This window comes from Aplysia californica, unplaced genomic scaffold (assembly GCF_000002075.1).
Source record: "Aplysia californica isolate F4 #8 unplaced genomic scaffold, AplCal3.0 scaffold00200, whole genome shotgun sequence".
Lineage (NCBI taxonomy): Eukaryota > Metazoa > Mollusca > Gastropoda > Aplysiida > Aplysiidae > Aplysia > Aplysia californica.
In genome coordinates, this window is record NW_004797470.1 from 962,605 (window position 1) to 987,449 (window position 24,845).

Genomic DNA, 24,845 nt, shown 5'->3' on the forward strand with positions numbered 1-24,845 from the left:
TTTAATATGATCGTCAAAATCACATTCCATATACCACTCAGGGTATAGTAAAACATCCTCATCATTACCACCATCTAATTCAGAGAGATCTTCATATTAATCAATAATGTCTTCTGTAGTAAACGCTGTTTTTCGTAGCGTTTTGTCTCAGGTGGACCGGGTTGGAGATGAGGTCTCAATCCCCGGTGCACCAGTGGCTAGGCACACGGACAGTTTTAAACACCACCAGTGCACCAGTGGCTAGGCACACGGACAGTTTTAAACACCACCAGTGTACCAGAGACAAGGGCTCAAATGGTTAAAGCAGAAACAAAGCGTGCCTTGTTCTTCTGTCCTCGTAACCCATTTAAGTATAATGATCTGTAAGAAGGCTATCATGGAGTGGGAGGTTGGAGGCGCCACTGTTCAGTCCCTCTTTTCTTTCTTTCTGTTGTTTATGCCTATCTTCTTGCTTTTTCCAAGAGAAAATGATCATTGTTATCTTTATATTTTTTTCGCTCAAACTAAAAAAGGCTATTTTTGTACTGCAAAAACTTGAGGTTCATGTTCAAATAAATGGAAAATAAATTATGTTTCTTTTTCCAACTTAGTCAAACGGGACATAGAATATTTACAATCAGATCCTTATCCTTTTTTCGTTTAAAGTAAACAACGTGACATGCATTTTTTTAAATGCCATTTGCCATTACCTTTATGGTAACATTGAGAGAGCCGATGTTGTCCCCGTACATGTGGTACCAGAAGGAGAAACAGAAGAAGTCGCTCTGAGACACCACGGCAATCTCCTGTGAGTCCAGTTCGGCTATGTCTCCTGGCTGGCTGGGCTGGCTAGACTCCAGGTAGATGTACTGGCCTGATCGCAACAGTAAGTGACATCAGTCTTAGTTTAAGGAAGAGTTTAATGGCACTTACAACAGAATTAGGTCAAATTTCTGCTAAAGATTAGAGGTGTTAGAGTGACATACAAAGGAAAGAAGGAGATTTCAAGAGCTGTTACTAGAGAGTAACATAATATAAAGAAAGAGAGGAGATACAATGATGACATTTTCGACAGAAATGTAGAAGCAAATCACACCAAAACACCCAGCAACAAGCCACCACAAGACTCAGTGGACACCACAAGCAAAAGCTGAGTTTGTTGGAAAAGTTACACAATTCCGAGTTAAAGAAGAGCATGTCGTGTACACATTAAAGTCCATTATATTACAGTTTGTAGTAATAATATGTTTCAAGAGTATACACTGAGATCAAAGTTGGACAAACTAATTGAAAACAAAAAAGCTATCAGCCTTTAGGTAAAAATTACATTAAAATTTACTGGATATACATACACTATTCCATTTAAATAGTCTTGACTTACTACTTGTTGGGATGTTTCATTTAAAAAAAGAGATAACGCAACGCTGACTCAACTCTTCATCTCCAAGGGAGGTAAACCCACTACACCGGTTCCCTTTTTTTTGGTCCTAAATCTAAAAATGACAAAGACATCATAAAATGGGTCATTAAATCAAAACAAGTGAACCTGTTTCGATAGCTCTTCATCTAATGAATGAACTCCCAGTAAAAGAGTCATTTTCATGTCGAAGTCTCAGTAAAGGTATGTGAGCGGCTCGCCAGAGATAAAGAGTTAAGCAACATCTGACCTGCAATACTGTTGAGAGTGTGATCCTGTGTGGGTCCCGTCCGGGAAGAAGGAGTGGGGCCAGAGTTGAGCTGCCAGTCCAGGTCATCCTTTACATTCTGAGTCCAGGAACACAGGTTCTGCTCAAAGTCGCAGCTGACCAGATTGATGCAAGGGCTGTTCTTGAGCTGTTAGACAAGATGGACATTTACATGTAGACCTAGTTTACTTACACATTCACTTTCTTCTGTTTCACAAAAGAAAATTTTTTCTCTGCAGATGCATTGGTCATTGTCAGATTGTCACACTTACAAACAAACTATTATTATTCTGATAATGATTATGATGTTGACGATGAATATTATTGTTATTATTATTATCATTATTATTATTATCACAAACACAGTTAGTCTGGATATGAAAGAAAAAGAGATAGAGAGAGAGAGAGAGAGAGACAAAGAGAGAGAGAGAGAGTGTGTGTGTGTTTGTGAGTGTGTGTGTGTGTGTGTGTGTGTGTGTGTATGTGTGTGTGTGTGTTTGTGTGTGTGTGTGTGTGTGTGTGTGTGTGCCTGCGGGTGAAACACTTACGGTAAAATCATCCACAGCAATATCTCCAGTGTAGCTCCCACCAACAGAGCCCTCCAACACAATCTGTGAGAACAGTCAAGAAATTGGTCAACAAACCTAAAGAACAGCCAGGAAAGAGAAAGTGTCTAAAATGTTTAGTTTGAGACTTTTGTAAGTAAATGTCTGAAGATCAAACATTGACCCCCCCCCCCCCCCCCCCCCACGGGCAGTGCCACTGACTGTAGTGTCTTTAGAGGCCATTCCCAAAGGGAGGACATTTCTCGTTTATGCACCGTAGAATTGTAAATGGGCTGATTCATCATGTCACGCTCATAACTGTGCCTGATGTACAACAGGGAACTGCTGCTTTTTCTTTCCTAATCCTTACCATTGTCATTTTCCTCTACTTCTTCTGTATGTTTGTCACACTCTTGTGACCTGCTTTTCCCGGGGTGCCTTAATAGTCGAAGCAGACTTTGTGCTGTTGAAGCTAGAGAGGTGAGCAGAGTAAGTATGATTCCCTGTAAAGACTTCTCTTGACACCCACCCCTTGGTGCTCATATGACCTTGTGCAATTGCGAGTGCTGTAAAACTCTCTACTTAACTTAAACTAAAACATTGAAGGGAGCCCCCGTGTACATTAGTCACGACTCTTTTTATCACACTATAGACCTCTAAGTCCATCAGCTTCCATTGTGCAGTGGTTACGCTCCTCACCTTTGCACGAAGAAAATATGAGTTCAATTCTCAAGTGGTGTGATTCTTTAACCCTTTGCAGTCACACAGCCAGCAGTATAAGATACCCCATCTGGTCATCTAGCCAGGAGAGCGACTGCAACCGACTTCTCGGGCCTGGCGCAAAAGTGTACCAGGTGACCGGAACGGATAATTTTCACCAGAGCATTATTGCGCCAAGTGACTGCAAAGTGTTATTCAAGTATTTCCATTATGAAAATTGCAATGACAAAAAAAACCCAACAAACAGACCTGGTAAGGTGTGAGAGACTGGATATCTATCCTGTTGAGGAGCCACTGGTCACTGAAGTTGCCACTCTTGACATCCAAAGACTGGTCAGCCCCGCGGTGGTTGCGGATGTAAGTTGCCAGAGTTCCCACTGTCTTGCCATACATGTGGTACCAGTACTGCAGACACGCCCCGTTGGTAGGGGGGTACGTGGGACTGATGATACGTGCAATGTCCCCGGACTTTCTTGGCACCGATGTTTCAATGTAGATGTAGTGCCCTGGAAAAATGGCGTGATGATGATATTAATATGGCGTGATGATAATAGTAATAATAATAGTAATAATAATGGTATTAACAAAAATGACAACAATAACATTTATGATGATATACTGCTGCTGCTGCTTTGTTTGTGCTACCACCACTGCTGCTGCTGCTAATGCTGTTGCAGGAGCTGCTGCTTCATAATGGTTTTAACAATAATGATATAAGTCATGATAACAATACTACTACTACTACTACTACTACTACTACTACTACTACTACTACTACTACTACTTATTATAATAATAATAACAATGATATCAATGATGATGATAATTATATTGATAACGACATACCTGAGGCTGTACCGTACGTGTGGTCACTGGAGGGTCCTGTGTAGGAAGAGTTAGTGCTGCCCAGGTGCCGCGTCCAGTCAAAGTCATCGTACAGGTCCTGGTCGAAGCCACAGAGGCCGTCGTCCTCAAAGTCACACACGGCTGCAAAGTAGACACAAAATTAAGGTCCAGGCAAAAAGAGGGTAAATAAAACAAATAAATAAGTCAAACGTAATTGACCTGCGTTGAGAAATTTGGGTTACAGAGACAAGAATGCAAACATAATTGCACAATCAAATGCACAAATATACATTAAATAGAATACCAAACAGACTATACACCAATACAGAAAATTTACAAACTTTCCTATCAAACATGATCTATCATATTTTTCTCTCCTCATTCTTTTCTTTGTAAGTTACTCTCTATTAACACCCCTAACCTGAGGTAGTTATGAGACCAATTTTTGTATTAAGTGGAGTAAAACCAAAGCAGTACAAGTACCTGTGGGAGGACATTTCCCATCGTAGACTTTGACGTCATCCAAAGCTATATCTCCTTGGTAGCTCACACCGGCCAAACCCTCAAACACAATCTGAGGAGACAGAGAGTCCAACATTAGCAGATTGATAGTTGTAAAAAGTATAGAGCATGCGGGAGGACTTCCGTAACGAGCGACCACTATGAATGAGACAGATTCAGTAGAATAGAGGGCTAGGGTTAGGGTTAAGTTTAGGCTTAGGGTTAGGGCTAGGGTTAGGGTTAGGGTTAGATCTCTTCTTTTTTGTGTTTGTTGGGGTGGTCGTTAGTTACGGAAGTCCTTTCGAGCATGCTGTTGAGAGTAGATATATGCAATTATTTGTATTACTATTGTTACTATTATTATTATTATTATTATTATTATTATTATTATTATTATTATTATTATTATTATTATCATATTATCATTATTATCATTATTGTCATTATTATCATTAATTTAAAGGAGAGTTTGAGTTGTTTGTTTGAGTAAAGAGAAGCATATTGACTCGATAACAGTTATTTTAACACACATACAATATGAGCGGGAGTTGAGAGGAGACAGGGTCCAGTAAGGTTACCAGCCAAAGAGGACAGTTGGAGTTGTAAATACATTATAAATTTCTTTATGCCACACTTAACCAGTCGTCGCTTTTGGCAGGGTTTCTTTTGGCTTATGCAGGGAAAGAATAAGACAGATCACTTTTCATCTTGAAATGTGAGGTCATTTTGGACAAGTTTAACTAGTCACTTTTAAGCACAAGGGGGCTATCCCGAAAAATGCTGTTTTGAGAAAATTGAAGGTCAAGTTTTTGGACCCTTGTTCAGTTTCTTTAAAAGGCAAGGAGAGTTTTCTCTATTATAACCAAACAAATATACACACCAATGAAAGCAAACTTCTCCTATAGTTAGCGCAATGCCCACTTTTGTTTTTTTTAGTTTTAGTAAGCTTTACGGGACTTGCAACACAATAAGGTCATATGTGGTGTAGGTCAAGATTTCTGGAAACCTGCAAAATCTGGGTTAGCCCGCTTGTCCTTAAAAGCGACCAACTGTACATTTACCTTGACATAATCTGAATGAGTTCCCAGTTCGACAAACGCCTGTAGCCAGCTCAAGCCCTGCTCCCCCTGTTTTGTCCAGATGGCTGGTCCGCGTCCTTTCGAGCCGCTGAGGTAGACATTGAGCCTGTTAATGTGCACGCCATGCATGTGGTACCAGAAGGAGAGGCAGCGAGAGACGGGGTTCAGGAACTGAGGGCTGATCAGTCGGGCCGAGTCGTTGGCGGCTTTCCCACTAACGTCGATGTGGATGTAGTGGCCTAAACACAGAGCAGAGTTGGTTTTAGTTTCAATTTAGTAAGAGTTTCATGGCACTTGCGACACAAATAGGTCATATTAGTGCCCAAGATTAGACGTGTGTCTTAAGAGAAACATACAAAGAAAAGAAGGAGGAAACATAAGGAAAATAGATGTTTGATGGGAGATAGGAAAGAAGGAGCAAACAGAGTGCCCACAAATCATGCACTGACGTTGGTGAAAGTTCTAAAGAAATAGATTAAGTTCTAAGAATAAAACAAAACTGAAGACATTTAGAACTACAAAATGAAATTTGGAGCACAAGAAATACATGAAGGGATTGCAAGTTACCTTTCCCGTTATCCAAGGTGTGATCAGACAAGGGTCCAGTGTTGAAGGAATCTATTCTTCCTGAAGTCCAGGTCCAGTCAAAGTCATCCTGTTTGTCTTGTTTCCAGCTACAGGTGTGCAGAGACCCACGCACCTCAAAGTCACATGACAGGACTGTCAGTAAAGCTAGGAATATATAATAATAATGATTATAATAATTTGCGTACATGATAACCTTTAACATCCAAGGAGGAAGAGAAGTTATAGACCTTGTTAGCTACAGTTACATTGTTATTTTGTTTGGCTATTTGATTGAAGAGCAGGAATCCTCACAGCCTGAAAAGTTCTGTTATTTTGTCCTCTACTTCTCCCTCTCTCCTTCCTTCTCAAAGTCATATAACAGGATTGTCAGTAAAGCTGGAGATACATAAAGAGAACGTGTTTATTTTGATTATTTGTTTGGTTGAAGAACAGGAACCCTCACAATTCAGAAAGTCCATATCTGTTACTCCCCCCCCCCCCCTTTTTTTTTTTTTTTCTCTCTCTCTTTCTCTCTCCCCCCCCCCCCCTTTTTTTTTTGCTCTCCCTTCTCTTAAATAGTCCACCTCAAAATAGTCATGCTCTTGATGATTTCTATTACTTGTTGGTTCATGATGATACCTTGTGGAAAGAAAGAGAAAACAACAGAAGAAATGATGTTATAAGGCTAAAAGTAAAGCCCTCATATCAAATGTGATTGACCTAGTACGCAGACCTAGGGTTACCGTGGGAGTCACAGTGTGGCTGAGTTGGGGCTGTGTCTTACAGTTTTAGTTATTTTTCGTAGAGGTTTTATGGCGCTTGCAAGTGCATAAGGTCATATGAGCGCCAAAGGTCTTACAGGAGCATAAAGCAGCAGGCTGTGATTATCCTGATGTGTAACGATATAAAGAAGATAACAGCTACAAAACACGCTCACCTGGCAGAGTCGGGGTAGGAAGGGGAGGTGCTGTGGTCTGACTCTGGCAGACTCCCGCCAAAAGCTGAACATCATCAACGACAACAGTCACTGTGCCCACAAGGGGCCGTGAGGCTTCGAACGCTAGGTAGAACGGAACAGCTGACTTGATATCCAGTTCTGTTGTTTTCCACTGCAAGGATTTGTCTTGTCCATTGGCGTTGGTCATCTGTAACAGCGTTACGTTCTTGGCAGGAGTGTCTAGGTACACATGGAGGGCACCTGCAGGTATCAATGGATAATAATGATGATAACAGTTTGTCCGTTAATGTCTGATGATGACCATAATTTAGATATCCGTAACTGACCATGGATTCTTCATCTTCTTTACATAAAGTTATCAGCATTTCCCTCACTCCATAAAGTATACAAATAAAAAATGAGTTGAAAACCTCTAGAACACTATAATAGTCACAATGTTTCAGGAACCAGGACTTTTTATCTCAGTGTGATCAAGTAAACAAGGAGAGACAATTAACAACTTTTTAAAAAGAAGTTGTTTTTTCCTCAAAACAGGTCTCTCTTACTGGACGTTCATTCATCAGATGAAGATTTATCAAAGTTGGTTCACATGTTTTGATTTAATGACCCAATTAGTGACGTTTTTATCATTTTTACATTTAGTACCGAAAAAGGACCCCGCGTAATGGGTTAAACCCTTCAGAGATAAAGAGTTAAGTAACAATTACAGAAATTAGGATGTGAAGAAAGGAAAATAATACTTGGACAATCTATTTCCTCCATATCTACCACCCAAGCAAAGCTGTATTATGCATACTGTTTTAGTCATCATCGATATCGATGGGCAGCCAAAAGATAAGAATTTGTGCTCACCATCTCCATAAATGCTGTAGGCAAAGCGCAGACATTTGCCGAGGGTATCTGGGCTCAACTCACTGACCAGCACAGCATTTGCCATGGCCGGAGAAGATGAGGGGATGGTGGTGAGGGCGTAGGAACCTGGGGACAAAAGCACAACAACATCAGCAGCTGGCTTCAGGAACGCCAAGAAACCAAAATGTGGAAACTAAGACAACCCCCCCCCCCCAAGAAAAAAAGAAAAAAAAAGCATAGTGAAAAGACAATCTATCTTAAGGGATGTCCAGAATCATTTTTTTAAACATCCCCAAATAAAAAAAATAAAAAATAAATAAATAGTTTTTTGATAATGAAGAAAAGGAAACAAATTAAAAACAACCCCCACACCTAAGTGCATCAGAGCAGGGAAAGGAGTGGCAAACCATGATCTCCATGGTCAATTTCAACATTTGAAGAAGAAGCTGAGAAAAGACAAGATCTGAGAAAAGTATTCTAGATAAACAGATCATAAAGTGTACTTTTTATTTTTGGCATAATTTTCATTCCAGAAGGGATCAGAGTAATTTATTTATCGTCCGGCAAGTTGTTCAACTGTCTTAAGCCCAGAAAGCAAAATTTTTCAGGAGAGAGAAAAAAACTGTTGGATTTTTTTAACAAGTGTACCCATTTTATGTATATTTTTCTTCTTTTTTAAGCTTTTAGAATTTTAATTCCGACAAAATATTGTTAGAGCATAAAGAAAGTGCAATAAAACTTTTTAATTTAAAATGTGAGGCTCAGTTCATCTGAACAGCCAGCCAATATTACGCACTTGCCTAACAGAACATAAAAAGTAAAGTTGTTCCCACATCCGATCAGGACATTGGGGATTGCCTTTTTTTTATTTTGTAGAGGTTTTACGGCGCTTCCAACTGCATAAGGTCTTGTTAGTGGGACAACTTCCTGGGCCTTTGGCATGTTGTGGTAGGGTGGCCAATTCCTTTCCAGGCCGCCTGTACTTCCCCAACTCCAAATCAAGTGCCCATTACTGCTGGGTGGGCAGGAGGGGGCGTAAAAAATGCGTGTCCGAACCGAGGCTCGAACCCGGACTTTCCGCTTCAGAGACGAGCGCACTAACCACTCCCCCACCGCACCCTCTTAACAGAACATACATGATACATACCACTAATTGAACTGGTTGTGTGGTCCACGGCAGGCGCAGAGCTTGAGTATCGGCCATCCTGAGGGGAACTCCGGATCCAGTCGTAGTTATCGTCCTTGCGGTTCCGGAAAGTGCAGAAACCATTCTCAAAGTCACAGCTCACAGGGTCTGGGCAGACGTGAGGCAGGATCTGGATATCGTCCACTGCAATGTCGCTAGAGCTGTTCGATCCAACGATGCCTTCAAAGATGAGCTGAGAAGCAAGAAGAGAGTGTCTTAAATTAGCATCTATCCTGTTCTCGCTTTTTAAGACTAAACTTTACCCAACCCTTTTACTCATCATAGTAAATATAAATCTGAGATTAAATACAGCATTTTTTTAAAAATTAAGTAGATAATTCTAAAATATTCAAAGGTATTAAGTTTTTTTATTAATCAAAACGTTTTGTCATTAATATAGATAGTCTTTTAATCAGTAAGATCAAGGCTTTTCATTGATTAATTATTAATGTGGCATCCAAAGGATAGAGACAGAAGAAAATATCAGTGTTCCTTATTATCCCAAAGTAAGTTTAGTTTTTGTATAAGTTTTAGAACTTATGCAGCTGAGAGCATCGTAAAACCTCTCCTAAAAAAACTTAACTTTTAGAAAAAGGCAAGCACATTGACATGATAGTTGTCATTTACTGCTGTGAAGAGCAACATAGACAGAAAGAAAGACGGAAATGAAAGAGAAACATTGAAAAAGTAGAAGCTACCAGGAACATGGTACAACATATCCTATGGAAGAACAGTAAACAAAGCAGAATCCACCAGATACACCCACTCTTCAACCACCCATTTTGTGGAATAACGGTACCTGATATGGCATGACAAAACTGACAGGATAGTATGGAAGCAGGACCCTAACAACCCACTCTACGAAATAACAGTACCTGATATGGCATATGGAAAGATAAAACTGACAGGATAGTATAGAAGCAGGACCCCCCAACAACCCACACTGCAAAATAAGAGTACCTGATATGGCATATGGAAAGATAAAACTGACAGGATAGTATAGAAGCAGGACCCCCAACAACCCACACTGCAAAATAACAGTGCCTGATATGGCATATGGAAAGATAAAACTGACAGGATAGTATGGAAGCAGGACCCCCAACAACCCACACTGCGAAATAACGGTACCTGAAATGGCATGACAAAATCGACAGGATAGTATGGAAGCAGGACCCCCTACAACTCACACTGCGAAATAACGGTACCTGATACGGCGTGTCTTTGCTGATGGTAGCCTGTGTGAGCAGCCAAGTGTTTCCCTGATCACCGTGCTTGGAGATGATGCGAGGTCCCAGCTCTGTCTGCCCCACATTGTGCACGTAGACCAGCAGGTAGCCCATGGCAGAGCCGTGCATGTAGTAGTAGAACTGCAGGCACTGTTTCCCTCCACCGGGATACACAGGGGAGATGAGACGAGCCCGGTCCCCGGCCTTTCTGGGTTTGGCCGCCTCGATGTACACGTAGTGCCCTGAGCACATTTTCCAAATATATTTGTATTGTTTATAAAGTGAGGGAAAGGCTGACAACTTTATGGAGAGAAGATGAAGAATTCATGGATAGTTACTGTTATCTATATTATGGTCATCATCAGACAATGACGGACAAATGGTTATCAACGTAATTCATTTTTACTGACAAACAGTAGAAATGTTAGCACTGACATGATAATATGTATATATTATTCATATGTTTATCTGTCTGATATAGTAGAAAATCTGTCCACACTGATGTGTAGCTACTGATATATTTGTCCGTCCCATACAGCAGAAATGTCTGTACAGATATTAATCTACATAGAAAATACAGTAGGCTACAAATGTCTGCATTGACATTTATCTGTAAATAAAGAGGAAACAGTGCAAATGCCGGAACCAATATCAACTAATTATCTACATAGAAGAAACAACAGAATTGTCAACATTGATATCATATATAAACATGTCTCCCTCATATAGAAGAAACAGTGGAAATGCCAACAATGATATTTATCAACGTTTTATTTTTTTCTAGCCTCACACAGAAGAAAAGAAATGTGTTGACGGGGGCTTAAAATATCTGATCAACAAATGCATTTACAGAAGAAAAGTTCAAGTTAAAATGTTGACACTGGTATTTATCTGTCTGTCTATCTGTCCTTCTGTCCGTCCGTCTGTTTCTTCGTCTGTCTGTCTGCAAGTGGCAAGTGTGAGTCTCTGACCTTGAGCAGATCCCAAAGAGTGGTCAATGACGGGACCTGTACCAACACGTTGTGTGGCCTTGCTAGTTCGGATCCAGTCAAAGTTGTCATCTTGCACTTGCTCGTAGCCACAGAAGCCATCCTCAAAGTCACACACGGCTGGGGACACAGGTACAAGACAGGTCAACAATGGAGTATTGTTGTTTCAGTTAACACTTTGCAGTCACACAGCCAGCTGTACAAAATACCACATCTGGTCACAAAGCCAGGAGAGTGACTGCAATGGACTTCTCAGGCCGACCAGAATGGATCATTTCCACTGGCACATTATTGCGCTAAGTGACCGCGAAGTGTTAAGAAAAGGGAAGAACATCCACTTAGAGCAGAGGAAAAACAAGACTGATAAACAGAGGCAAAAGAGGGAACGAAAAGAAGAAAGCCCTTACAGTAACACCAGCTAACCATCTGCAATTTAGTGGGAGAAATGGAACAAAAAAAGAACAGGCCACATTTTTGGTAAACTAGTGTGGTAGGACAAAAGGAAAAAGGAAAGTACAGACCACTTCATAGCTTCACAAAGACAGAAGGAGAAGAAAAATTGAAAAAGAAGAGTTTCAAATTGTCCAATGACTCCGAGAAAATGAGTAATATTAATAATAACACACATACACACACCATGTTGAGTGTGCTTGACCTAGAAGTGTGCTGTTTGGGGTCGACACATGGATCACACTGAAGTTGATGCTTATGGCTTATATGAACAGGAAACAGCTTGTTGTGTTTTTAATAAGACACAAAGACATGGGGGGAGGAGGAGGGGGGTTAAACTTTACTCTATGCACATCAGCACTACAAGTCACCTTTGTGTGGACAAGCCTTAGCCTCAAACCTAAGATCATCAACAGCAATATCTCCAGAGTAGCCGGTGCCCCGCTGAGCCTGAAGGTAGAGCTGAAACACAACCACGAAACATGGATCAGGAGAAAAAGAAAAGGAGCAGAAAACAAATCCAGTAAAGTTTATAGTTCATTCAATTTTCTTTGTAGGATATCATCGTCATCATCATCCTCATCATCATTATCCTCACCATCATCATCATCATCATCATCATCATCATCACCATCATCATCAAATTCTAAACAATTCTCCTTTTTCCTGTTGTGTTCTTCTTGCAGCATATCAAATACTACCATGATAACACACTTTCCTTGTAACTCACACATATATCTGGCACCAGATCAGGACTTGCAACAAAAAATACTAAAAACAGTCAAAACTGTCTAAGACGGCCACCCATCCTCAAGGAGAAAAGTGGGCGTCTTAGACAAGTGGTCATTTTACACAGTGTCATTGTAAAGAACAAAAACATGCAAAGGAGGAAGTGGGAAATGGCCGTTTTAACATGCAATAGTCTTGTGCTACCGTGCCAAGGCAGACCGACGTATCTGCAAAAATTATTAATTTTGGCATATTCATTTAAATGGACGCCTATACCCATTCTTCATTTTGTCTTGTGTCAAAGGCAGGAAGACGTACCTGCACTACAAATAGGATATCTCACTATGGCAAATAGACGTTACTGAAGGGCAATGCCCATATTTCCAATGGCAGCGCGACGTAACTCAAAATCGTAAAAAGTGCAGCTATGTCGCTCTGCCTTGGTACAGGAGTATACAGGTGGCCATTAGAGCAGGTTCCACTGTTGTTTGCAGCTTTTTCCTGCTGGCAGTTACCTGATAGTTGGACAGACTGTGGACAGTCACGGCTGCCTGCATCCACTTGTTGCCTTGGGAACCGTCTCTCTGCCACACCACCGAACTCACTCGGCCAACAGTGCTGATGAGCATCAGGCGACCAACAGATGTCCCGTACATGTGGTACCTGCGGAAACAAGGAAACAAGAGGAAGTTTCCTATATACTTATCTCATCTTGTTGATCTCATGTTTTTTTAAGCACAATGTCCATTCTGTTGAAGCAAACATCATATCATCATGGTCTTACATCATATCATCATGGTCTTAATAGGTCGACAATAGTACAAGTCATTTTTTTTTTACATTTTTGATGTGGAGAAAAAGCAGTGCCAACTTACATCTACATTATTACTTGATAAGCAAAAGTAAAAATATCTCAATATTGGATTTTTAGAACATGAAATAAATCCTGTGTACTGATAGTGAACTCACCAGAAGGAGAAGCAGCTGACACCAGTTGTTGGGGGCAACAAAGGTGACTTCAGGATTGCAGCGTCATGGACTTGTATTCCCGATGCCTCCAGATAGATGTAATAGCCACCTGAAATAGCCAAAACCAACAGTTTATTTTAGGCTCTCGGACTCGCAACCGTAAGGTCGTGGGTTCGAATCCCGTCAGGGACCCGATGTTGTGTCCTTGGGAAAGGCACTTTACACGAATTTTCCTCACTTCACCCAGGTGGGAATGGGTACCCTGCTATAGACAGCGAAAGATCTTGTCAGTTTGTTAGTGTTTGAGCGCTTAATCAGCTGCTTGCACTGTATGCTTCCCGGGAAGCTGAGAATGTTTCGGAGTGTTCTTATGGTCTGCTGGGGTAATAATATAGTTTAAAGCGCATAGAGTCTGCTGTTGAGCGGGGATATGCGCTATACAAATGCTATCTATTATTATTATTATTATTCTTTTAGTTTAGTACAACATTTTACACTCTGATCATCAAAAATAGGTGTAATAAGCCTCTAGAAACAGTTAAGACCAACATTTTATTCATTTGGTTTTGTACAAGTTTTATGCTCTGGTAGTAAAAATAGTTGTAATAGCCTTCTGAACCAGCTAAGACCAGCAGTTTATTCTTTTATTTCTGTAAAATTTTTACACTCAGGTCATCTAAAATAATGTAATAAGCCTCTTGAAACAGCTAAGACCAACATTTCGTTCATTTGGCATAGTCCAAGTTTTGCGCTCTTATAGTAAAAATATAGATGAATCAGCCTCCTGAAATAGCCCAAACCTGCAGGTTTTTTTGGTTTTTTTAAACTTTTGTACAAGTTTTACGTTCTCTTAGACAAAAATATATATCATCCTCATCATCACTGCCTTTCTCACCATGCATAAGGGTATACGCCACAAACACTTTCCATCTTTCCCTATCCCAGCCTAGCCTCTGATAGTATTTCAAGTCTACCCACCTTTCTGTACATCCCATCAATCTTTGTGACTTATACCCCATAGTGTCATGAATTTTTCAGGTGGTAGAAAGCAAAATAATTATAAAACTGAAATTTTGTTATTTTTCCCATTGTAATCTTCAACTTATGTCTCTTAGAGCAAGCATGTCAATGACAGGATGAGCATGACTATCTCCTGGCTAAAATGTCCACTGACCCTGTCCTGTGTGGTCTTGTCTGGGTCCGGTGCCAGTGGAAGCTGTGGCCACAGAGGTCAGCTGCCACTGGACATCGCTGTAGACAGACTGTGTCCAGTCACAAGTACTGTTCTGGTCAAAAGTGCAGCTGGCCTGACCTTGGGCTGAGAGGGTGAAGGGCAAACTATTATAAAACACAGAAAGACAGAGATTGCCAAAAACAATCCCAAAGACTATAATGAAGAATGCAACAAAAAATGCAACAAAAAATGCTTAAAATAATGACAAAGAAATCCCCCAAAACAATCTCAAAGACAATAATGAGGACAATGAAAAAAAATGCTAAAAAGAATTACAAAGATATTGATCAAACTAATGACAAAGACAATGACAGAAACAATTACAAATAAAATGTTACAAACAGGAAGAACCTGACCAAATTGCAGAAGAGCGACGAATACCGCTGGTACATATAAACTCTCTTGTCCCACCCCCTCTCTCTTTGCCTGTCCGTCTGTCTGTCTGTCTGTCTGTCTGTCTGTCTGTCTGTCTGTCTGTCTGTCTGTCTGTCTGTCTGTCTGTCTGTCTGTCTATCTGTCTGTCTGTCTGTCTGTCTGTCTGTCTGTCTGTCTGTCTGTCGGTCTGTTTCTCTCTCTCTCTCTCTCTCTCTCTCTCTCTCTCTCTCTCTCTCTCTCTCTCTCTCTCTCTCTCTCTCTCTCTCTGTTTACTCCCTCTCTCTTTTTACTCTCTCTCTCTCTGTAACTATTTTTCTCTGTCACTCTATCTCTCCATCTCTTCCAGCAAAACACTTATGCCCCAATATGACTACGCACTAAGTCAGAAGTAATAATAGAAAACAGAGAGTGGGGAGACTACCATCAATTATTGGCTGAGCGTTGTCTGGCTTGGTCCTACAGCTCATGGCTGAGATGCTGGTGTCGTCAATGGCAATGTCACCACGGTAACCACTCCCTTCTACGCCTTCCAAGATCACCTGGTGGTGCAGGGAAAAGAATGTTGCTCAGTCAAAATGAGTCACATGTCACATTTGGACAATAATAATAACAATAATAATAATAATAATAATAATAATAATAATAATAATAATAATAATAATAATAATAATAATAATAATAATAATAATAATAATAAATTACATTTATATGCGCTCAATCCCAATTAAAGTACACAGGCTCTGAGCGCTTTACAATACACTATGTACACTATGTTCCTAAACTCATACAAGTAGTAAGCTTATTCCCTGCTTTGTCCTTTCTAACATTAATTTTCTGTTATGAGCATATCAAGAAATAATTGAATGTCTTCTTCAGATGGAAACAGTTTCCCCACTCGTCATAAACAGGGCAGACACAAGTTCACACACAGCAAGTTCAATTTGAAACATGAATACTTTAGCAATTTTGACATAAAAGAGATATATGTTTCAAGCTATAAGCAAGTATTACTCTCCAAAATTTTTGGGAAAGAAAAAAGATTTGATACAACATGAGGATGCAGTAGAGTACAGGAGAGCAGATATTTATGGAAAATGGGGACAATAAGAAAAAAACTACAATGCATCATCTAGTCAGTAGATGTGTCATCTACTACAAGTTGAATGAAAGATCTGTTTAAGCTATACAAGAGCACGGGAATAATTTCAGTCCAGCTCTTGCTGCTTTGGTTCAAGTTATAGTCACTTGGAGCTGAGGAGTCAGAAATTCACAGGTTTAAGAAAATCTAGGTTACATTTTACGGGGACAATTTCCCGCTCATTACAAATTGAGCTCACACAGGCTCACACACAGAAAAATGTAGGGGGTTAGTGGGTGTTCTAATGAGGTTTGCTCCTTCCATCCTGTCAAAATTTATCATATTATCTCTCCTCTTCCCTTTTTTTAATATTACTCTCCAGTAATCTCAATAATCTTCGGCTCTTATTTGACCTAAATGTGTTGCAAGTACCTTAAAATTCTTACTAAGGTTTTCAAAAACACACAGAATTAACACACACAGAGACACACACAAAAATACACACACAGGCACACACATAGAAACATACAGAGAGACACAGAGAGCTACACAACAGAAACACACAGAAACACACACAGAAACACACAGAAACACACAGAGAAACAAACAGAAAGACAAACACAAAAAGACACACCAGGATACACAGAAACGTACCGACGCAAATGCCCCATGACACACACAATGACACACACAATGACACACACAATGACACACACAACGACGCTCACCACAAAAGGTTTCTTGGTGTACGTCCGGCTGATGTTGACTTGAGCCGGCATCCATTGATCCCCGGAGGCTCCCTGTAGCTCCCACACTGTTGCGTCGGACGCTATCACGTCGTAGCTAGCGTTGTTCATCACGATCACTCTGAGAGTGCCGATGTCTGCGCCATACATGTGGTACCAGAACCACAGACAATAGTCCTGGTCTTGTACCGGAGGGAACACCTGAGGGCACACAACTCTGACATTATGCTGATTTTCTTTTCTTTTTTTCTTTTTTTCTTCTTTTTTTTCATACGTGTATGATTTTTAGTGAGGGGCCAAATGATTTATAAATGCATATGACATGATAGAGAGAGAGAGATGGAGAGGGAGAGACAGAGACAGAGACAGAGAGAGAGAGAGAGCAAGAGAGAAAAAGAATGATAAGGCAAAAGAGATATAGCAGGAGAGAAACAGAACAATAGAGAGAAAAAGAGAGAGAGAGAGAGAAAGAGAGAGAGAAAGAGAAAGAGAGAGAGAGAGAAAGAGAAAGAGAGAGAGAGAGAGAGAGAGAGAGAGAGAGAGAGAGAGAGAGAGAGAGCATGAGACGAAAAGAATGATAGAGCAAGAGAGGGCGAGATAGCAGGAGAAAAACAGAACAAAAGAGAGAAAGAGAGTGAGAGAGAGAGAAAGAGAGTGAGAGAGAGAGAGAGTGAGAGAAAAACAGCAAGAGAGAAAGATTGCAATATAGTATGAGAGATACAGACAGACAAACAGCCAGACAGAAAGGCAAAAACATACAGACTGTAAGAGGGAAAAAAACAATAGAGCAAGAGAGAGAGAGAGGGAGAGAGAAAGAGACAGTAACAGAGAGACAAAGAGACAGAGAGAGAGAGAGAGATAAATCAAAAGAGAGGTAGATGGAGAACTTCACACACCTGGCTGATGAGCCTTGCACGCTGTCCTTTCAACTTCTGAGAGCTCTCGATGTACATATATGAGCCAGATCCAGCGGCCGAGGTGTGGTCAGTGCTGGGTCCAGTTTGGTATGAGGCGGTGGAGCCATGACCTCGTATCCAATCAAAGTCGTCAGAGCCGTCCTTGACATTCTGCCACAAGCATGTGTCCTTGGTGAAGCTACACAGCTCTAGGGGTACACACAGAGGATGATAATAAGAATAAGACTAAGAAAGATATAAAAAATAACAAAGATAATAATACAAATAGGAGGAGGAGGAGGAGGAGGAGGAGGAGGAGGAGGAGGAGGAGGAGGAGGAGGAGGAGGAGGAGGAGGAGGAGGAGGAGGAGAACAAGAACAAGAACAAGAACAAGAACCAGAACAAGAACAAGAACAAGAACCAGAACAAGAACAAGAACAAGAACCAGAACAAGAACAAGAACAAGAAGAGCCTGTAAGAGAGAATGACCTGAGAATGTCACAAAAAGAGGTCACTATGAGATTTTAAAAATAGCTGGGTGTTTTGGTTTTTGTTTGTTTGATCAGATTAATACAGCTGTGACAAAAAAGCAAGAACTCTTCCAAGTATCAACAAGCCCAGAAAGAGAGCAAGGCAAGCAAAAGTCACATTCATTTATCCACAGAATGCCAACATACTTGTATTGGGACACGATCCTGGCCTAACCCTGATGTCATCCACTCCAATGTCGCTTCGGATGCCTGTACCTATGATGCCTTCAAAGATGAGCTGAAAAAATACATTTAAAAAAAATAATTTTAATCAATATAATATTGCCCACTGCTGCACAGAAAGGAGCAAACTTTGATTGTTAGTTTTTGAATACAATAAAGTCGAGAATACAAAAACGTTTCAAACACTTACACAATGATATGAAAAGTCTCGAAATAAACATTTTAGAAGCAATAACAAATAGAAAGAGGGAAAGAGGTAGAACATCCAGCTGGACTGATGGTGTCTTGGGCGGGAAGGTAAAGCTGAGGTGAATGCTGGCATCCAATTTTGTGTTCAAAAGCCAATTTTGTTGTGTGCATAATCTTTCTAGGATCGCGCGTTTTTCTTTTGAGATATCCAGGGCATTTGCAACATCTTTCTGTAGCATTCCAGCTCAAAGGCACTGATTCATTTTCTGACTGATTTTCTGATTGTTCACCCTCCACGTATAAAAGCAAGGGGAATGTAGAAAATGCTAGTTCTAGGCCTATACCTTGGTCAGGGGTGAGAATAAAGGCATTGATGATGACAATGATGATGATGATGATGATTTTTTGTATGTTCCTGATGAAGCCCGTGATCGAGCGAAACGATGAACCTTTATAAAATTTTCTTGGAAATTCTACAAGTCTCAACCCTTTTTTTATCCCTTGCTGTTTACAATTATGATGATGATGATGATGATAATGATGATGATGATGATGATGATGATGATGATGATGATGATGATGATGATGATATGTCCATAGCGCTAAACATAATAAATAATTCTACAAGACAGTTGTCTAGGGGACGCACCTGATAGTTGCCCTGCAGGTCAAGGTTCACCTCGCCCTTCTTCCATCCTGCGCCCACATCATATGAAATAGACCACTTGGGTGAGCCAGGGTTACTGGTCATGGTGGCAGGGACTTGGTACACATTGAGCGTGCCGATGTCTGAGCCGTACATGTGGTAGTAGAAGATCAGGCAGTGCTGGGTCGCCTGGCTGCTTGTGTACACGGGGCTGGGAACAGAAGGTGGGGTGGGGTCGGGTGAGGTGAGGTTAAGGGAATTGAGGTGAAGTTCAGTGAGGTAAGATGAGGTGGGTGGGGTCGGGTGAGGTGAGGTTAAGTGAATTGAGGTGAGGTGAGGTGAGGTGAGGTGAGGTGAGGTGAGGTGAGGTGAGGTGAGGTGAGGTGAGGTGAGGTGAGGTGGGGTGGGGTGGGATTGGGTAAGGTGAGGTGAGGTGAGGTTAAGTGAGGTAAGGCAAGGTAAGGTAAAGTAAGATAAGGTAACTCTTTATTGTCCACACACACACACACACACACACACACACACACACACACACACACACACACACACACACAAACACTTACACACACACACACACACACACACACACACACAAACACACACAAAATGCAGTTTCCATGACTAAAATTATTTATATAAATACAGAATGCATATACTTTTAAAAAATCAATTCTAGAGAGACATTTTTCACTTTTCAAGAAGTCATAAAGTTGGCTTAACTCGTTCAATACCTCGCGCCAGTTTATCTGCATTTGGTGCTCATTGCATCTAGCTTCAACAATAAATCAAAGTACGAAAAGAGCTAAATAAACATTGGTTTTTTATTAAGTCTTCTCCGGAACAAAAACATTACTTCTGTAATTTTATTATGTCCTTTACGATATAGTGAGTTTTCTAAGAAGAACACAGACAAAGTTACCTGATGATTCGGGCTGTGTCGTTCTGTTTACGTGAAGATCCCTCAGTGTAGATGTAGTGCCCACTGAAGGAGCCATAGGTGTGGTCAGTGTAAGGTCCAGTCTGCCGTGTGCCTGTAGAACCACTATGTACCTGCCACTGGAAGTCGGCATTTGGGTCGTTCTGGTAACCACACAACTGTTGGCTGGGGTCTCGCTTCTCGAATGTGCACAATACCAGGCCAGCTAAGAGGGGAGACAATTTTTTCACATCACTGCAGTGAAAACACTGAATGAATGAATGAATGAATGAATTCTTTTATACTGTTTCCCTTGGGAAATTTGTTTTACAATAGCGTACATAAGTACACAAGTACATTGTAAATAAATACATAAATTAATAAATATGTACATGAATACATGAATAATACACAACATCAAAAGTATAAATAATGCACACACTACTGTTGTTGCCACTGTGCAGCACCCTGTTTTTCAGCTAGGGCTATCATGCCTTGCTCAAATACACACCCCAGTGACCTCCCATCTAAGTATATTTTAACTTTTGAACTTCAATTTTTTCTGTAGGTGCTCAAACCAGGAAAGAGAAACTTTTTCTTTTTAGATTCATCCTTTACACTCATATTATAGTAAGACTGAATCATTTATATACACACAACAAGGTGAATGGCTTTGAGCTTCACTTGACTGTGATCTGTCCAATTGCTCCCCCTAAAAGAGGCAAAGTGTATCTGACTAGGCCTACAGTTAAACTTGCTCTAATGACAACCTGTCTGTGAAAATTACTTGTTCAAACATCACTTCCCACTTCTTCTACCCTTGCCTTTACAGAAATATTATAATGACACTGTGCAAGATGCCCACCTCACTAAATAACCACTTTTCTTCTCAACAATGAATGACTGTCTTGGGCAATTTTTACTGTATTTCCAAACTAAAAAACCCAGCCATGTTGATCAAAAAATCTCTTCCTTTGACCCTAGCAGATGCTGCAAATTCTGTCAGTTCATCTCGAGTCCTGTTTTACTATCGTATCCATACGACGTGGGGAACTCTGTGCCACCACTTTCCAAAGAGGAAAAGTACTCGTTAATCCGATCCGATCCGTACGCTTTGCATAGCAGTCTGTCAAAATGATTTTTTTGAGAAATGCTGAACGTCTCAAAGAGATCTTCATACTGGAAGTATTTTAAAATGTGAAGAACACAACCCCAGGGGTACAAAATAACCCCAAGGCGTACAGATAGGGTTAAGTAATTAATGAACGAACCTTCAGGATTGAGTTCAGAGCAGGGGCCAGTCGGGACTGTGATGTCGTCCACCGCTATGTCTCCGGAGTAGCTTTTGCCCCTCACGGCCTCTAAGACAAGCTGATGGAAAGCAACAAGTGCTATCAATTGCCTTTAAAATCAATCAGAGAAGCAAATCAATGTTGTTATTCCCTAATCATGCTATGCAACTGATTTCTTAAAAATTGTTCATCTACCTATCTAAAAAACCTTTCTTATTGAAATGATAAAAGAAAACCCTTAAGTCTGTCAGCAGTGCATGGACATTTTTACTGTTTTACAATTAATAATGCATATCGACTCCTGGTTTTTATTGAATACCCACAGATCAACCTCAGCATAGGTTTTAGAAAAAAAAGAGGTGACCTATTTCTTCCCTTTACACCATTCGCCATGCATTTCTCCACTCCAATGCTCTCCAAAAAAAAAACTATTATCCTGTTCTTTCAATGTCATCCATCTGTTGATATTTTCCAAGTAAGTTGCTTTGGGTTTACTCCTGCCTCATTTACCTTTCATTTTTCCAGTGAGAGAAATGTTCAAGGCCTTTATGTCAATTCAAACATCTCAGGAACTCCATTTGTCTCTTTCTAATTATTTTTTATAAGGGAGCAACATACGTAGGCTTTTTTTCAGTACCACCGATACCTCATTTGATGATTTCTTTTCCTTCCTTCAAATTCTGAACAGGCTCCCCCAAAAAACACATTTCGTTTTCACTTTCTTGGAAATTGTCAAACATTCATGGCCTTTTAGAACTTTAATTTTGGCAGTTATTGAGACTGTTCTTTTTTCAGTATCAGACTCATTTTATACAAACTGTCTTCAGCAATTACATTTCTAGAGGAGATGCACACCTGATAATTCTGAGTGCGGTTCACGGGTATGGAGGCACTGAGCCAACTCTGAGCGATGTCTCCCTGCCTGCTGAAGATCTGAGTCATGGTGCTGCCCTCTTTCACGTACGCGTTGAGCTGGTACACACTCTGGCCGTACATGTAGTAGAAAAAACGGAAACAGCGGATGCCTGGGCCGATGCTGGGGCTGAGCAGACGTGTGGTGTCGTTTGCCTTTCTTGGGGAAGACGCTTCCATGAAGATGTACCAGCCTTTGTCTGGGGGGGAATCCGAATAAGTGAGTATCAGAATACTATCAAATTACTAGCAGAATTCTAATGAATTACTATCAGAATACAATTAACCCTATCCGTACGTCATGTTTTACTGTCGTATCCATACGACATGGGGAACTCTGTGTCACCACTTTCAAAGAGGAAATTTACTTGTTAATCCAATCCGTACGCTTTGCATAGCAGTCTGTCAAAATGCTTTTTTGAGAAATATTGAAACTTTCAGAGAGATCTTTGTACTAGAAGTATTCTAAAAATGTGAAGAATACAACCCAGGGGGTACAAAATGACCCCAGGGCGTACGGATAGGGTTAAATTACTATAAGAATATTATCAAATTACTATCAAAATACTGGTTATGTATCTGGCTAGACCATCAATGATTTATTTATAGAGGCACCAGCCATCCATGTCCAGGTGCTGCTTTAGCCTCTTGTTATGTATCTGGCTTATACAATATTACTGTCACCAATAATTGTTTACTTACATCATATGTGTATGTCTAGCTGTGGGTCTGTTTGTGAGTGTAATCATATTATATTATGTGTATGTGTGTGAGGAAGGGAGGATACGTGAGAGAGTATGTGTGTGTGGGTGAGCACACACGTTTGTGTCTGGACAATAAAGATTTATCTTATTTTATCTTACATGGATTTTTAGGTGTGTAAGGTATTTGGGGCATCCCAGCTTAATGATAGAGGAATCAAGCTCTCACCAAAAAGACTGTATTTCTAATTTTCTTCTTCTTTTTCTTCTTCTTCTTCTTCTTCTTCTTCTTCTTCTTCTTCTTCTTCTTCTTCTTCTATTCTATTTTTTCTTTAAGGCCACATCTGAAATAGACATCGGTAATCATATTTCACCATTTCTTTCCCTGCTTTGAAGATTTTTCTTCATTAACCTGCTGATCTATTATTTTTAAACTTTATTTGATGTTGACCAGTACTTGATTTCACGCATGTTGATCCCATTCTAGCACATTTCACTCTGCATTTTACACACAACAAAAAACTTTAAAAAATGGGCTGATTTTCAGAGTTAAAGTATAACCCCCGTATTATATACGAGGTTGTGTTATAGGTGAGTACAGTCGAACCGGTGTAAGACGGCCACCCATTGTCAAAGAGAAAAGTGGCCGTATTAGACAGATGGCCGTCTTAGGCAGGTCTGATCAAAATGAAGAAAATAAACCATTCCCTTTTTAGGTCCAAACCGAAGGTAGCCACATTGTTGTTGTTGTTATTGTTGTTGTTGTTGTTTTTGCTGGTGGGGGGGGTTCTTTATTTTTCTTTTGTTACTTCTTTCGTGAAAGGGTGACAATAAAACGAAATAGGTCTGACATGGAGGAGCGAGTGCGACGGAAAAACAAACACATGGGTAACCACCACTAGGAGAACGAGCGACGCGTCAGTCACAAGCTCATGTTGACGTCCATTGTTACTTTGTTACAGACTGGGTAAACAGTGACCACTCATCTCACTTACGATTTGTGTATTAGTTCTGGGCGGGGCTTATGGCTTTTGAGGGATCACATGCTTACCTCACCAGCAACTGAAAATTTGTTACCTGTTGGTCAACAGTGGGAGGGGCCTACGCAACATGATCGGTTGGAGGGACTACCTAACAACAATGACAGGTGACTGGATTATGACGGCTCGCCCACAACGCCAGGGGCCAATGCACAATTTATGACAAAACATACTGGAGTCACTAAGATGGCCGTCTAAGACAGGTGTTATTGCTTAGTGCGATAGGAGTTGTGTGTTAAAAATATGATGGCCGCAGCCACGTAGAACAGGTGCCCGTTTTACACAGTTAAATTATATAGAAAAAAGGCAAGTGGGGAAATGGAAAGTGGCCGTTTGTACAGGTGGCCGTCTTATAGAGGTGGCCGTCGGGGCAGGTTCGACTGTATATTATGCAGTACTTAAACTGAAATAGTTTGACAAAAACTCCATGAAGTTCACCTGTCCCCAGTGTGTGATCAGCAATAGGGCCAGTCTGCAGAGTTCCGGTAGGACCCTGAAGGCGCGTCCAGTTGAACTGGTCATTGAAGTCCTGAGCCCAGCTACAGAAACCGCTCTCGAAGTTGCAGTCATATGGTGTAGGAACTGAAAACATCACACAATTTTCATCATCAAATGGATTACTTTTCTTAACTTCTCTCCCTCCCTTTCTATAACCCTCTTCCTATTTTTTTCCCTTATACCCCTCTCATTTTTTTTCTGTCTGTTCTTTATTTTGTCCTAGTTTTCTCAGAATATCAACTACTCTCTCTCTCTCTCTCTCTGTCTCTCTCTCTCTCTCTCTCTCTCTCTCTCTCTCTTTCTCTTTCTCTCCCTCTCTCTCTCTTTC

General features: G+C 40.6%; 1 protein-coding gene across 1 annotated transcript in view; it reads right to left on the reverse strand.

Annotated features, from left to right (window-relative positions):
* LOC101860497 (MAM and LDL-receptor class A domain-containing protein 2-like) overlaps nucleotides 1-24,845 on the reverse strand; it is a gene marked incomplete at its 5' end in the record, with an annotated part of 192,461 nt that overhangs the window by 59,923 nt on the left and 107,693 nt on the right. Inside the window, 27 exons of the mRNA XM_035969949.1 lie at nucleotides 690-853; nucleotides 1,647-1,812; nucleotides 2,213-2,275; nucleotides 3,179-3,435; nucleotides 3,776-3,916; nucleotides 4,259-4,349; nucleotides 5,338-5,594; nucleotides 5,923-6,087; nucleotides 6,860-7,120; nucleotides 7,733-7,858; nucleotides 8,835-9,170; nucleotides 9,781-10,386; nucleotides 11,116-11,294; nucleotides 11,945-12,045; nucleotides 12,828-12,975; nucleotides 13,282-13,414; nucleotides 14,456-14,599; nucleotides 15,312-15,429; nucleotides 16,697-16,915; nucleotides 17,611-17,819; nucleotides 18,288-18,378; nucleotides 19,162-19,369; nucleotides 20,078-20,300; nucleotides 21,346-21,476; nucleotides 22,148-22,478; nucleotides 23,437-23,477; nucleotides 24,418-24,658. Of these exons, the coding sequence (XP_035825842.1) occupies nucleotides 690-853; nucleotides 1,647-1,812; nucleotides 2,213-2,275; nucleotides 3,179-3,435; nucleotides 3,776-3,916; nucleotides 4,259-4,349; nucleotides 5,338-5,594; nucleotides 5,923-6,087; nucleotides 6,860-7,120; nucleotides 7,733-7,858; nucleotides 8,835-9,170; nucleotides 9,781-10,386; nucleotides 11,116-11,294; nucleotides 11,945-12,045; nucleotides 12,828-12,975; nucleotides 13,282-13,414; nucleotides 14,456-14,599; nucleotides 15,312-15,429; nucleotides 16,697-16,915; nucleotides 17,611-17,819; nucleotides 18,288-18,378; nucleotides 19,162-19,369; nucleotides 20,078-20,300; nucleotides 21,346-21,476; nucleotides 22,148-22,478; nucleotides 23,437-23,477; nucleotides 24,418-24,658 (5,150 nt within the window). The remainder of the gene's footprint in view (nucleotides 1-689; nucleotides 854-1,646; nucleotides 1,813-2,212; nucleotides 2,276-3,178; nucleotides 3,436-3,775; nucleotides 3,917-4,258; nucleotides 4,350-5,337; nucleotides 5,595-5,922; nucleotides 6,088-6,859; nucleotides 7,121-7,732; nucleotides 7,859-8,834; nucleotides 9,171-9,780; nucleotides 10,387-11,115; nucleotides 11,295-11,944; nucleotides 12,046-12,827; nucleotides 12,976-13,281; nucleotides 13,415-14,455; nucleotides 14,600-15,311; nucleotides 15,430-16,696; nucleotides 16,916-17,610; nucleotides 17,820-18,287; nucleotides 18,379-19,161; nucleotides 19,370-20,077; nucleotides 20,301-21,345; nucleotides 21,477-22,147; nucleotides 22,479-23,436; nucleotides 23,478-24,417; nucleotides 24,659-24,845) is intronic.